The 14978-nt window shown below is 47.2% G+C and overlaps 1 protein-coding gene across 7 annotated transcripts in view; it reads right to left on the reverse strand.

The window, feature by feature from the left end:
* The window catches only part of RNF41 (ring finger protein 41), a 29386-nt gene that overhangs the window by 1378 nt on the left and 13030 nt on the right, over positions 1 to 14978 (reverse strand). For 4 of the 7 annotated variants that reach the window (XM_034643531.1, XM_002915982.4, XM_019796153.2 and 1 more), the window contains 5 exons: positions 6985 to 7097; positions 3467 to 3738; positions 2598 to 2733; positions 2096 to 2199; positions 659 to 1270 (listed from right to left, as the gene is read on the reverse strand). In XM_034643531.1, the coding sequence (XP_034499422.1) occupies positions 919 to 1270; positions 2096 to 2199; positions 2598 to 2733; positions 3467 to 3738; positions 6985 to 7074 (954 nt within the window). In that variant the 5' untranslated portion in view covers positions 7075 to 7097 and the 3' untranslated portion in view covers positions 659 to 918. Of the gene's footprint in view, positions 1 to 658; positions 1271 to 2095; positions 2200 to 2597; positions 2734 to 3466; positions 3739 to 5849; positions 6047 to 6984; positions 7098 to 9057; positions 9273 to 14978 lie in introns of those variants that run through there. The other 3 variants (XM_034643530.1, XM_019796155.2, XR_002142057.2) reach the window with 3 other exon arrangements.

A 14978-nucleotide genomic window follows, 5' to 3' on the forward strand; every position in this document is an offset into this window, starting at 1 on the left:
AAAAAAAAAAAAAAAAAAAGTGGGAGGGAAAGAAATACAAACAAACAACAATGGCCAAAGGAAATTATCAAAATAACTAGTTACAATCACAGGGCTGGAGAGGGGTCTATGGAACTATCACGGCCCATCTGCCAGAAGCAGTGCCTACCTGATCTCAGCAAAAGCCAGAGAGAGCTGCTTTTTGCTGAGCACATCCACCCCAACAGACTAATCCCCTACCCCCAAACCTGTCATTCCCTAATTATGAGAAAACGTAGGAAAGCAGGGCTCATCTGGAAAATTTCGGCATCCCAACCTGCACACCCGCAGAACCAGCAGGGGCCTGCACCCGCGAGATGGGCTGGACAGGGTACTGCTTGGCACGGAGGTGCAGTCTTCCCCTCAGGGCCATCAGTTCCCCTCAGGGCCAGTTACTAGCCTCACTGCTTATGTCTAGGGTTTTTTGACTCCACCCTTACCATTTCTTCAGGATGTCTGCTCCCCAGAGCTGCCCTCTCATGCTGTTTAGTGTCAACACGCCTGCCCGCTCCGATTCCCTGGTTTTGGAGGAGGGGGAACGATCAGACAGTCCTCGCTCCACCGATCCTCTAGAGAAAACGAATTCTTTGTGCTTTCTAAAAATATCTAGAACCAGGGACCCTAGGCAGGAAAACAGATATAGAGGTGGGGACTTTCCCCAAACTGACTGAAAATTTATAGACATCTTAGGGGAAGAAATGAGGCAAAAGGAAGGAATCTGGGTTTCCCACCTGAAAGGCTGAGCAAAGTGCCCTGGGCCCTTCAGGGCCAGAAGAGGAGGGAAACGTGCAGCCCACGTGTAGGCCACGGTACTGTGGAGAGGACGGAGGACTCAGGGGCCAGCTGCTGGAGTGATGGGTTTTCTGCTCGCCGTCCCTTCCCGCGAGCCCGTCGAGACTCCTATATCTCTTCCACGCCATGCGCGAAGATCATGACAAGCCCCGGCTCCTGCACCATGTCATCGCCCATGTGCTGGTTCTCGCAGGCCATCACGACGACGGCCTGCTTGCCGGGGATGCGCTTGGCCACGTAGTTCTCGTAGTAGCGCCGGTTCATCTGTCTTGTCTCCAGGGTGGCCAGACCCTGGGGCCAGCTCCGCTCGTGGGCATTTTCAATCAGCTCGTTGACAATAGAGGCCGGACAGCCACTCTCCACCAGGGAGCGCTTGATTACAGCCTGGAGTACGGCATCTGGGGTCGAGATCATCCCTCCCCAGCGGGTCACTCTTGCGGGCTGCAGGGAGTTCACCCACCTGTGTGGAGCGGGTGGGAGATGGTCATTTCCAGCTCATCCCCCTTTTCTGCACTGGCTTTTTCTCCAATTAGGAGTGACCACCCGCTCTGCGCTCGGCTTAACCCTGGATCTTCCATCTTCCTTTTTCCACCCCTGGTTCAGAAATTCCAAATCTTTCCCTAGTTGGTCCCATGTGAGTCACTACAAGTCACCAGATTAAACTCTCCAAGTGAAGAGTTTCTGTCATTTTTCTGAAAAATCCCAATACTTAGCACATACAGTGCCTGGCACATACTAAGTGCTCAACAAACGTGTACTGGATGAAGCAATTGTTCCTCTGCACTGGGTCCCATGCAGCACTGTTTGCACTATATATCCTGATTCACACTTAGTCTGTGAATTGTACAGGACTCCATCACGGAAAGGGATTTTAGACTTTGCTTCTTGATGCTGCATTTTAGATCACTCTCCTGGATTTGCACTCACTCTCTTCTCTGGATTGTAAGCTACCTGACGACGGAGACAATCTCTTTCTTCTTGGCCCTCCTGGCACTCCACAGCCTTTAATACAGGGCTTTGCACATGTGGGTACTCACTTAAGTTTGGATCAACTGCAGACTTAGGAAAGCTTTCCCTTCCATCCACCCAAAAGAATAAGAGAGCCTACAGTGGGGCTGACACTCATCCTCTTCTCTGTCCCTGTCCCTTATCCTAATGTCTGAAAAGCGGTGGCCCCAGCCCAGCCCTCTTATCACCCCCCTTCTACCACCCCCTGCTCCTCTTCCTTTCAGGGCTCAGTGCCAGGACGTGGAGCAAAGTGACTCCTGTCCTGAGTGACACTCACTCTAGGATCTCATTGTATTCAATTGTCTCCTCCAGGTTCTGAAGGTTGGGGTTGACACTGCGGATTGCACGCATGTATGCCTTTAGCAGCTGGATATCTCGCTTCTGTGGGAGCGAAGAATCATCAGGGATGATGGTCAGGGCAGACAACAAATGAAAAACAAAAGTTTGTCTTCGAAGGAGGGCAACTGAGGGATCTGGGGAACACCCAGACCTGTAAATTTCACGAAGATGGGGATGTAACTGTCTCATTCACAGCTGTATCCCTAGTGCTTAGCAGAGTACCTTCTTAGAGGAGGCACTTAATAACTGTTAGGTCAATGAATGACACTGAAGGAAAGGGAGAAGACCTCCAATCTGATTCCCTACCAAGCCACAGGCAGAGTATCCACACACCCAGGTGCGTGGGCACGCACGCACGCACACACACAGGCAGTTCCACAGCTGTTCTCTGCACCTCTCTGCATAGGGACGGGTCCTGTCCTGTGCTCTCTGGGGCCTACCTGCTCCGCCAGCTGGTGCTTGTGCTCGGCCGAGCTCTTCTCCAGCTCTGCGATGCGCGTCTGCTGCTGCTGCACCACCGAGCGCAGGTGCTTAATGCAGTTGTGGTTTGGCAGCTCATCTTTGGGCATCTCCAGGCTGCCACCCAGGGTGGGAGAAAAGCAGAACAGGACCGTTCAATGGGACATGTGGGCGAAGGCAGGAAATTGCCCAAGGGGCTTTCTTCTAGCCCCTATTTAGAATATTCGGGCCCCCCCCTTCTTTATTCCCTTCACTTCCTTCTCCCCAGCCCCCCCCTCCCACCCCTATCCCTACTCCTTTGCTCTCTACTTTCTCCGGGCCTCTTTCCAAGACAGTGTTTTCATCTACCACATGGCTCTTTTCTTCCTACAGATTCTGCCTGTGCACTCATTCCTTCTAAGACACCCTACATTGACAGCCCTTGCTAGCAGCATTTAATCAAATACTTCACACCCCAAAGAAAGAAAAAAGCCAGGGCAGGAGGAAATACGAGAAGCCTAGAAATTAGAGCAGTCAATCTGACAAAGAGAAAGGAGTACCAGGCTGACAGGGAAGAATAAAGGCAATCAGTCCTTAGTATTAGCACACAGACTAGGAATTGTTGCCTCCCTTCTTTTATTAAAGCACAAGCAAAAAGACCATAGTTGAAAAGCAACACGGAAGTAAGATCTTGGGGAGGGGAGCCAGGGAGGCCAAGGACACTCCTTGCGTACATTCAGAGGAGACCTCCTGAGCTGGTGAGCAGGGGATCCGGAGACGGGGGAGTGGGAACGGGGAGTATGGGGGGTGTGGGGGTCATACACCGGAAGGCCCTTATCTGTGCAGGGCAGAGGAAGGGAAGCAATCTCACCCGCAGCCCTGTTCACAGGTCACAGGCCGTTTTGGGTTGTGCTCACAGTCGCTGAGGTGAGACATGAGGTTGTCAAGCCGGACAACAGCACTACAGCCAAACACAGCGTTGTCGCAGGCAATCTGCAGCTTTGACAACATGTTCCGCATGATCCGAGGTACTGGGCGCAGGTGGGCGACCGTCACCACGCTACGGTCCACTGGACACGTCTGCTGCTGAGAGAACCACTGGGTGATGCAGGCATTGCAGAAAGCATGCTCACAGTGAGGTGCCTAGAAGGAAAAGCAGGGTAAAGGGGGCACAAGAGAATTAGCAGGAGCTAAGAGCCTGAATACGATAACCCTGCAAAGCCACTCAAGCCTCTGAGCAGCTTCCGAGACCAGAGGTCCCTGGGGTCACGGCAAAGTACAGATGCGCCATGGACAAGGCATTGTGCAGGGACAGGGTTCAGAGAGATTTCCTGTGCTCAAGATTCCAAATGGATTGTGACATAAGACAAACAAGTAAAAAGTTATATAACAATAAGAGGTATAAATAATATTCCAGGACAATAGGAGGAATGACATAAGGCAGTCGATTATTAACTGCCAACTGGACTGCATACACGGTAACTGCCAAAGTCCAGAGGAGGATGAGATCTTTCTAGGCTAGGTCAGTGAGGGCAGGTATTTATGGAGAGGACAGAATTTGATATGGGTCTTGAAGGATTAGTAGAGAGAACACAGGGAAGAGATTTACTGGCAAAAATGCAATGTAAGAAAGCAAAGCAAAGCAAAACAAAAGCCTGGAACTCTGGTTAGAGGTTCAAAGTCCTCTCTGTAGGGGCCTAAGTTCCTATCTTACGAGGGGTGACCTGAAGCATTGTCCTGAATCCTAATAGCAAGGCCTATCCTCCAAAACAAGGCCATTTTCTCACAGAATCACATTCTTTTCAGTTTCATAAAGATCATATTTCAGCTTACTTCCTTGATAACTCAGATAACCTCTAAAGTTAATCCCTCAAAGTGAGAGGATTCCCAGGCTTCTGTGGAGACACCATCTGGCTTCTGGCATGGGAGAAACACAGTAGGCACTTAGCAGTTGATGAATAAATGGCATACTATGTCCCAAACACTCTGCTAGGTGCTTAAGATACAAAAGACAGGTTCTGCCTTCGAGATGTTCACAGACACTAAAGACTGGAAACACAGAAAGGCCTCGTAAGGGAAGAATTCATTCTCAGGGTGCCTGGGTGGCTCAGTCGGTTAAGCGTCTGCCTTCGGCTCAGGTCATGATCCCAGGGTCTCCCAGAGGCTTCTCCCTCTGCCTGCTGTTCCCCCTATTTGTGCTATCAAATAAATAAAATCTTAAAAAAAAAATCTTTACAGACCCTATCTCAAAAAAAACACAAAACCCTGAAATCTGTCCACTTTTCCCCATCTGTCCTGCCACTAACCCAGTTCAAGCTATCATCTCTCACCTACATTATTAAGTGTGTCTTCTAGCTGGCCTTCCTACTTCTACCCCACCCCTTTATAATTCAGTCTACCTTCATCAGCCAGAGTGATCACTTCAAAATGAAAACTAGATCTTATCACTCCCCTGCTTAAAATTTACAATGGCTTCCCACTGTACTTAAAATAAATCCAAACTCCTACTCGGAACCTAGAAAATTCTGCTGATCTGGCCCTGTGCCTCTGACCTCTCCTCACCTCACGCCGCGCTCCCAGCACTGTGTTCAGGCCAGTCTGGCCTCCTTTCTGTTCTTTGTTTACATCCAGCTCACTCCTGCCTCAGGGCCTTGGCTTCTGCTGCTCTTCCTTGCCTGAAATGCTCTTCCTCTAAAGCTCAGCATGAACGTCCCCTTATTATTCAGATCTCATCCCAACTGTCACCTCTCTCATGACCATCCCATCCGATCCTGATCCTGCCACTCCTGCAAAAATATACAGAATGTGCTACGTTCTGTGTAAGAAAAGTTAGACAAATAAACTACTATAAAGAGTTAACTATCGGGGGGACTGCGTGGGCTGGGACGAAGATGGAAAAAGAGTTCTCGCTGTATGCCTTTTTATACTGTCTTGATTTCTGAAGCAAATGAATTTATTGCCCTCTTCAGAAATTAATTATGATGTAGGGGGCACCTGGCTGACTCAGAGGAGTGTGCAACTCTTGATCTGAGTCGTGAGTCTGAGCCCCATATTGGGGGCAGAGATTACTTTAGAAAAAAAAAATGATGTAGGGAAATCAGCATTCCTAGCAGGTGCCTTCCACCCTCAGATATGTATCTGGTGACCTGGGATCCTGAGGTCTGCCAGACCTGCTCCTCAGAAGGCGGGGGTGGGGGGCGGCTCCTGACTTAGACTGTCACCAACCAACACTGACTTCTCCACACGTGACTCACCTCAAATGACAGTGCCAGGGGAGGGAAGGAACTGACACAGCCCATGACCTGTTGACACCACTGGGAGAGCGTGCTCCACCCCCAGCCAATCTGCTTCTAATGGCAGTAGGCTGCGAAGGCCCAGACGGGGGCTAGGTCCAGGGCTAGCTGCCGTTGGAATGCAGTCTGGTGTTCAGTCAGCTCAGGCATCTGCACTCCTTTGGGTGGTTGAAAACTGGAGTAAGAATAAACTCAAAGGATCAAGAGGAGCCCCCTGGGAGCTGTAGAAGCAGTGAGTGGGGGAAGGGCCACGAGACCTCACTGACTAGTGGCCTGGTTTGAAAATGGATTAGGTCTGGCTAGCCAGGAGTGCCAGAGCATTAACTGGTATTTACAGAGGGCGGGCAGTAAGATCCATGCAGGACGATGTCCATGAATACCACGGCTAAGAATTCATCTCGCTCATGACACTTGCCTGTTAATCATGAGTTTCTCCTCATACTTGCCCCAGGAAGATACAACCGACTCTGGTCTGGCAAGGCTCGTACAGAAACGACCTACTGAAGGTCGCAGCTTTCGTATCAACATGCAGGGTACACGGCTGCATCAAAAATTGGTTTTTCTAAGAAATCCCAGGAAGAAAACAGGACAATACATACAGCTCCCACTCCCTGTTTGTTAGTTAGCAAGCAGGCTGAAAAGGCCTGCGGGCAGACCCGGTGATTAACTGAAACATTACATCATCACAGAGAGAGAACTCATCAGGAAAGTCCAGAAGTTCAATCATAGCTAGGAAGATGGAACCTCGTCAGAGCCCCTGCAGAGGAAAGGAAGTTCCTGAGCTACTGTCAGAAGGGAGAAAAAAGGTGACCATTTTACAGCAGAAAAATCTCGGCGCAACCTCAGAAGAAAATCGGAAGCACCGGACTCCTGTGGCATCTACGTCTAGACAGACTCTGGAAGGCCCTATTCCTTTTGTAGCCACCACTGCTCCTCTGCACCAATCCTCTAGTCTGTGTAAGTGTGGCGCCAAGGCGGTGGGGGAGGGGAGCCAGAACACAGCGACTTCCCCACTGGTCCCATCACCTATGAATATTTTCCATTAGCTCCACTGTCGTCTACGGCCCCCACCAAAGCTGCCATCACACCAACTCACCTGGACTGGCTCCTCCAAGACTCCACTGCAAATAGGACAGATAAGGTCTTCGTCAACATCCCCCTGGAAACGGGTTACATCATACCCCATGTCTCATCACTGAAACCCAGGTCCTGGAAGGAGCAAGAGGAAAAAAAAAGCAGCCAGTTCAAAAGAAGCCACAAATATGTGCCAATCTGAACTCACTACCAAGATCCATTCATTTGTTCAACAACTATTTATTGAGCGCCTGGTATGTGTTACTTATTTGGGGGGAAAAAATCTGACTCAAGAAACTTAATTCTAATGGGAGAAGATACTACATAAGCATACATTTAAAATACGAAATGATAAATGCCTTGACAGGGCATCATGAGGGCAAAAGATGTGGATACCTGACCCAGGCTGAGAGAGGGAGATCCTGAGAAGTCTTACAGGAGTAGGTGTCATCAACAGGACAAGCAAGAGGAGCTAGGTGTTGGGGAGGGGGCAGGGTGGGGCATTAGCATTAGGGCTTTAGGCACATGAAACTGTACATTTAAAAGCCCAGAAGTAAGAGGACATATGATAGGTTCAAGTACTCTGAATGCTTCAGAAAAAGGCTAATCTGAAGGATCTGAAGGAGGGAGTGGCTAGAGAGGCAAGCAAGGGTCAGGCCATGTGAAGTCTTATGTAAGGAGTCTGGGCTTTATCCTCAAGTCTATGGGAAACCACTGAAAGACTTCAAAGCAATGATGCAATAAAAATGCTCTTCACCCTGTCAACAGCGGTGAGATTAGAGACAGGAAGAGCGCGTAGGCAGGAGAGAGATGGTGACAGTCTGAACTAAGGTGGTGGTGATGAGGATAAGAAGAGAAGTTCAGGAGAACAAGGACTCAGAGTAGTGAGGCTGCCAGGCCTCTTCTTTGGCTTTCTAAGCGTCAAACCCAAAGAAGTCGCTGAACAGTGACTGAAACCCTCCTGTGGATTTCCAATTGGTGTGCTAACTGGATTGAGGATGGACACCTAATTCAAGGGCGGCCACACCACAGACCAACCATCAACTGTGAGTGAGGTCCTAGAAAAGATGAGCTACGTCGGATAGTTCTCAGGAATTTAGAATCATGCTGTCTGACTTAAAAGGGTAGAAAGAATGGGATGCAGAAAGGTCTTGCTAGGTCAGTGCAACCTAAAGTACAGCCCTGGATTGAGTCAGAACTGACTGGATTCACCGGCTATTATTTACTAGCTATGTGACCTTGGACAGGCTACATCAACTTCCTAAGCCTGTTTATTTTTTTTAAATAGATAAAATGGGTATAAATAATAATAGAAGCAACTTTCACAGAGTTATCCACAAAGAGCTAATGTATATAAAACATTTAGGGCCGCTTGGATGGCTCAGTCAGTTGAGGGTCTGACTCTCAATTTCGGCTCAGATCATGGTCTCCAGGTCATGAGATAACCCTGAGTTGGGCTCCAAGCTCAGCAGGAGGTCTGCTCCTCTCCTTCTCTCTCTCCCTTTGCCCCTCCCCCTGCTAGCTCGTGCTCTCTCTAAAATATACAAATAAATCTTAACAAAACAAAACACACATTTAGCAAAGTGCCTACTGGCCTATAGTAGGCACTCAACACATGAGAGTAATCACTATTTATATATATGTTTAATTTCTTTTTTTTTTTTTTAAAGATTTTATTTATTTATTCGAAAGAGACAGAGACAGCCAGCGAGAGAGAGAGGGAGCACAAGCAGGGGGAGTGGGAGAGGAAGAAGCAGGCTCATAGTCAAGGAGCCTGATGTGGGGCTCGATCCCAATCGCCGGGATCACGCCCTGAGCCGAAGGCAGGCGCTTAACCGCTGTGCCACCCAGGCGCCCCTATATATATGTTTAATTTCTACTACTTGATTAAAAATTCCTTAAGAGCAGGGGCCCCTGGCCGGCTCAGTCAGTAGAGCATGCGACTCGTGATCTCAGAGTCATGAGTTCGAGCCCCACGTTGGGTGCAGAGATTACTTAAAATGAATAAATAAATTAAAACTTAAAAATAAACAAATAAATAAATAAAAATAAAAATTCCTTAAGAGCAGAAACTTAGCTTCTGCATCCAACGTACCAAGCATAGGTCCTTACGAATCAATAAAACGTTTGGTGTGTTCAAATGTTGCTTTCAGGGGCGCCTGGGTGGCTCAGCGGTTAAAGCGTCTGCCTTCGGCTCAGGGCGTGATCCCGGTGTTGTGGGATCGAGTCCCACATCAGGCTCCTCTGCTATGAGCCTGCTTCTTCCTCTCTCATTCCCCCTGCTTGTGTTTCCTCTCTCACTGGCTGTCTCTGTTGAATAAGTAACATCTTTAAAAAAAAAAACAAAAACAAAAACAAATGTTGCTTTCAGGGGCTCCTGGGTGGCACAGCGGTTAAGCGTCTGCCTTCGGCTCAGGGCGTGATCCTGGCGTCATGGGATCGAGCCCCACATCAGGCTCTTCCGCTATGAGCCTGCTTCTTCCTCTCCCACTCCCCCTGCTTGTGTTCCCTCTCTCCCTGTCCCTCTCTCTGTCGAATAAATAAATAAAAATCTTTAAAAAATTAAAAAAATTTTAAAAAAAATGTTGCTTTCAGTAGGAGCTTCTAGCAGTGAGGACACAGTGGACGTCTCCTATTTCACCTAACATCCCATTTTCTGTAAATAGCACCAGTTTTCCTTTAGGAATCATAGCTGGCTTCCTTGTGGACATGTGACCCACCCAGGACAGTGAGAGTGATGCCTGGCACTTCCATGGAGCTCTCAAGGGTGGCTCTTTCCCCTAGGGCTGCACAGCTGGCAGAATGTACAACCCAGAGTGGTCAGAGATCATTTCTGCCATTAATGAGGAAAGCCTGATGAAGAAAGCAGAGCTGAGGGGCACCTGGGTGGCTCAGTCGGTTAAGCATCTGCCTTTGGCTCAGGTCATGATGCCAGGGTCCTGGGATCAAGCCCCACATGGGGCTCCCTACTCAATGGAGAGCCTGTTTCTCCCTCTACCGCTTCCCCTGCTTGTGCTCCCTCTCTCTCTCTCTGTCAAATGAATAAATAAAATCTTTAAAAAAAAAAAAAAAAAAAAAAAAAAAAAAAAAAAAGCAAGCAGAGCTGAGAGACAATTCAGATGAGATCATTTGAGGTCCTGGATTCAGCGATCCCTGAAGCCACAATCACCTTTTGAACATCAGTTACACGAACCAACAAATTCTCATATTACGTGTAGGCTAGTTTGAGCTGTGTTTTTGTCTCTTTGGATTGAGAAAAATCCTGGCGATCCCTGGCTGGCTCAGTTGGTAGAGGATACAACTGCTGATCTTGGGGTTGTGAGTACAAGCCCCACAACGGGTGTGGAATTACTTAAGAAACAAAAAAACAAACAAACCCAACCCAAACCAAACCAAAAAACCCCACAAGGCTAACAGATACAAGAAATCTTTCTTTACCCATTTTATACAGGAACAATGATACCCCATGATGCTGCTTCATTTATACTGACCTCTATCACGACCATTTCTCTATATACTTGTTCCTCCTTTTCTAGGGCCTAAAGCTTATAAACAATCCTCTGAAATTGTCACTGTAAACCACCTTGGCCAGACTATCGCCTATAAAATGGGGTGGGGAGGGGGATACCTACCATGTACATGTCTCCCCTCAGACCACTGATTTGTTCCAAGACCAACATAATAGGGAAAAAAATGGAAGCAAAGGGTGTAATTCTCCTGGATCTATCAACAGTGAGAACGTGAATAATAATATTGAAGCAATAACACGAGAAAATATAAAACCCAGAACTAAGGTCCCTGTGATTCTCCTTGTCGGACCGCACTGAACTGAACAATGAGAATAGTGGTAAGAGAATGAGAGCACCCCTCGGTGTCTTTGTTCTGTGTACTGTAATTATTGAGAGCTGCAGAGGGCCCCATGGCACTGGTCCCCCAGTGGCGACATTCCAGCGCTTATGCTCCTTTCTCTCTCATCCACATGGCTCCAGTGGGAGTTGCCCCACTAGTACTTGCCACAACTGATTGGGCAAAGGGTTATCCTATCCAAGTGGGGCCAACGGATCCTATCCCCGAGAATTTATTTGAGCTGAACACCAAGAAAGTTAAGTCGTTCTTTTTCTGGTTGTCATGTGGACTGAGGAAGACAAAAATCTACAGATGGAAAGAAAAGCTTGGAACAGACACAGTGAGAAAGTCTCAGATGAGAGATGGAAAGAGTCCTGAGGCTTCAAGTGCCTGGTTTGTTCCCAAGGCCTTCCTGTCTTTAGTTTCTGTGAAACACCTTAGTATCCTCTTTTTGCTTATGCTACTTCGAACTGGGTTTCTCTACCTTACAACCAAAAGAATCCTGGCTTCTACAGCAGCAAAGAAATAGCATATTAATATCAGAAGTCAGACAGTGAAGGACAAATTAAGATCAATGTTTTCCTTTAATCTTAAGCCTGGTTTTTATTTTATTTCATTATTACTTTTAATTTTTTTTAAGATTGTATTTATTTGAGAGAGAGAGAAAAAGCATGAGTGGGGGAGGGGCAGAGGGGGAAGCAGGCTCCCCACAGAGCGGGGAGCCCAACGAGGGGCTCGATACTAAGACCCTGGGATCATGACTTGAGCCAAAGGCTGATGCTCAACCAACTGAGCCACCCAGGTGCCCCTTAAACCTGGTTTTTAAAAGTTTAGTCAAGGGGTGCCTGGGTGGCGCAGTTGTTAAGCATCTGCCTATGGCTCAGGGCGTGATCCCGGCATTATGGGATCGAGCCCCACATCAGGCTCCTCTGCTATGAGCCTGCTTCTTCCTCTCCCACTCCCCCTGCTTGTGTTCCCTCTCTCGCTGGCTGTCTCTACCTCTGTCAAATAAATAAATAAAATCTTAAGAAAAATAAAAGTTTAGTCAAAAAACCGTACTGTAAAACAATCTACACAGCATTCATTTAAAAGACATTTCCTGAGTACTAGCTATCCATCAATAAGCCTAATAAAACCTAGTCCCTGTGAGACAAGTGATGAGGAGACAAGCACAAGGTATTAGAGCAACACAGAAGAGGGAGTTCTACCATCAAAAAGAATGAAATCTTGCCATCTGCAACGATGTGGACGGAACTAGAGTGTATTATGGTAAGCAAAATAAGTCAGAGAAAGACAAAAATCATATGATTTCACATACATGTGGAATTTAAGAAACCAAACACATGAACATAGGAGAAGGGAAGGAAAAAGAAAATAAGATAAAAACAGAGCAGGAGGCAAACCGTAAGTGACTCTTAACTATAGAGAACACACTGAGGGTTGCTGGAGCGGAGGTGGGTAGGGGATGGGCTAACTGGGTGATGGGCATTAAGGAGGGCACTTGATGTGATGAGCACTGGGTGTTATACGTAAGTGATGAATCACTAAATTGTACTCCTGAAACCAAGACTACGCTATATGTTAACTAACTTGAATTTAAATTTAAAAAAAAAAAAGAGGGAGTTCTAAATCAGACTGGGGATGGTCAGAAAGACTTCCTGGAAATGGCTCTCACAACGGGTTTAGAACAAAGGTTCACAACCACAGCACTGGAGTCATCTGGGCTAGAAAGTTCCTTGGGGGGGGGCTGGCCTGCGCACTGAAGAAGGTTTAGCAGCATCCCTGGCCTCCACCCACTAGAAGCTGGTAGCAGTTCTCCAGCTGTGACACCCAAAATGTCTCCAGACATTGGCATATATCCTCGGTGGTATGAAATCATCCCCGGCTGAGAACCACTGGTTTAAAAAATGAGGAGTTAGCACCATGGAACAGGGCACAGGTCTTCTAGGTAGATAAAATAGCATGAAGCAAGAAGCAAGAAGTCAACTAAGGGTTGGTGCAGAGATAATGCTGGAAGATGTGCACAGAGAGGCCAGCAGGAGCCAAGCACGGAAGGCCCACTAGACTCAGAATTAACCTGAAAGCTATGGGAGTACCTGAAGGATTTCCTTTGTTGACATACATTTATACACTTTAATCTTTTACTTTGGGTGCCTGGGTGGCTCAGTTGGTTAAGTGTTGGTTAAGTGTCTGCCTTCCGCTCAGTCATGATCCCAAGGTCCTGGGATCGAGTCCTTCATCGGGCTTCCTGTTCAGCAGGGATCTGCTTCTCCCGCTCTCCCTCTACCCCGCTGCCCTGCTTGTGCTCTCTCTCATTCTCGTTCTCCCTCAAATAAACAATCTTTTTTAAAAAATCTTTTATTTTGACACTTTCAGACTCTCAGAAGAGTTCCACAAATAGTAAAAGGATCCCATATACCCTTCATCTAGATTCCCTAAATGTTAACGTTTTACCACATTTTTTATAATCCCTCTCTATATACATGAATAGATAAAAACTCTCTGAACTCCTGAGAAAAAATTATACCTTGGATGCCCTTATCCCTAAATAACTTTATTATTCCCTAAAAAGAACATTCTCTGGGGCACCTGGGGGGATCAGTCGGTTAAGCATCTGCCTTCGGCTCGGGTAGTGATCCTAGAGTCCTGGGATCGAGCCCCACATCAGGGCTTGCTCAGTGTGGAGTCTGCCTTTTCCCTCTGCCTGCCGCTCCCCCTGGTTATGCTGGCTCTCTCCGCCCCCCCCCGACCTGTGTCAAATAAATCTTTAAAAAAACAAAAAATTCTTATATAATAATAGTAAAGTTATAGAAATCAAGATATTAACATTGACATAATACTATTATTTACAAACCCTCTTCCAATTTTGCCGCTTGTCCCAATAATCTCCTTCAGCAAAAGAACATTCAAGACTATGTGTTGCACTGAGTTGCCAAGCTTCTTTAAACCTTTATTTTTTTAAAGATTTTATTTATTTGAAAGAGAGAACGTGGGAGCAGGGGAGGGTGGCAGAGGGAGAGAATCTCAAGCAGACTCCCTGCTGAGCATGGACTCCCATGCACGGATCACTCTCATGGCCCTGACCCTGGGATCATGACCTGAGCGGAAATCAAGAGTTGGACGCTCAACCAACTGAGCCACCTAGGAGCCCATTTAAACTTTTTTTTTTTTTTTTAAAGATTTTATTTCTTTATTCGACAGAGATAGAGACAGTCAGCGAGAGAGGGAACACAAGCAGGGGGAGTGGGAGAGGAAGAAGCAGGCTCCTAGCAGAAGAGCCTTGATGTGGGGCTCAATCCCATAACACTGGGATCACGCCCTGAGCCGAAGGCAGACGCTTAACCGCTGTGCCACCCAGGCGCCCCCCATTTAAACTCTTTTAATCTGAAAAAATTACTAATGCTTTTGGGTCTTTCATGACCTTGATTTTTTTTTAATTTACGTTTTAAAGATTTATCTATTTGACAGAGAGAGAAAGAGCATAAGCAGGGGGAAGCAGAAGGCAGAGGGAGAGGAAGAAGCAGGGTCCCCATGGAGCCCAACACGGAGCTCAATCCCAGGACCCTGGGATCACGAGAGCAGAGACTCAACCGAGTGGGCCACGCAGGTGCCCCGCCTTGGTATTTTTTAAGAATACAGGCCAGTATACAGGCGCCTGGATGGCTCAGTCAGCTGGGCATCTGCTTTCAGCTCAGGTCACGATCTCAGGAGGGACTGAGTCTCCTATCAGGCTCCCTGCTCAGTGGGGAGTCTGCTTCTCCTTCTCTCTCTCTACCCCTATGCCCTGCTTGTGCTCTCTCCCTCTCTCTCTGTCAAATAAATAAATAACATATTTAAAAAACCCAGAAATTTATTAAAAAAAAAAAAGAATACAGGCCAGTATAATGAGAAGGTCTCTCAGTGTGGGTTTGTCTGATGTTTCCTCATGATTAAATTCAGGTTTCAAATGGGGGAAAATGTCACAAAGTAATACTGTATTCTTAATATATCACACCAGGAGCACATGTTGATTTGCACCTTTCCCGGCCGGTGACATAACTCTGATCCTTTGGTTAAGTGCTGCTGGAAAGGTTTCTCTAATGTAGAGTTACTAATCTTCTTTAAGATTTTATTTATTTATTAGAGAGAGAACAAGCAGGGGGGAGGGGCAGAGGGAGAGGGAGAAGCAGA

The sequence above is a fragment of the Ailuropoda melanoleuca genome, chromosome 15 (genome assembly GCF_002007445.2).
Source record: "Ailuropoda melanoleuca isolate Jingjing chromosome 15, ASM200744v2, whole genome shotgun sequence".
In the NCBI taxonomy this organism is placed as follows: Eukaryota; Metazoa; Chordata; class Mammalia; order Carnivora; family Ursidae; genus Ailuropoda; species Ailuropoda melanoleuca.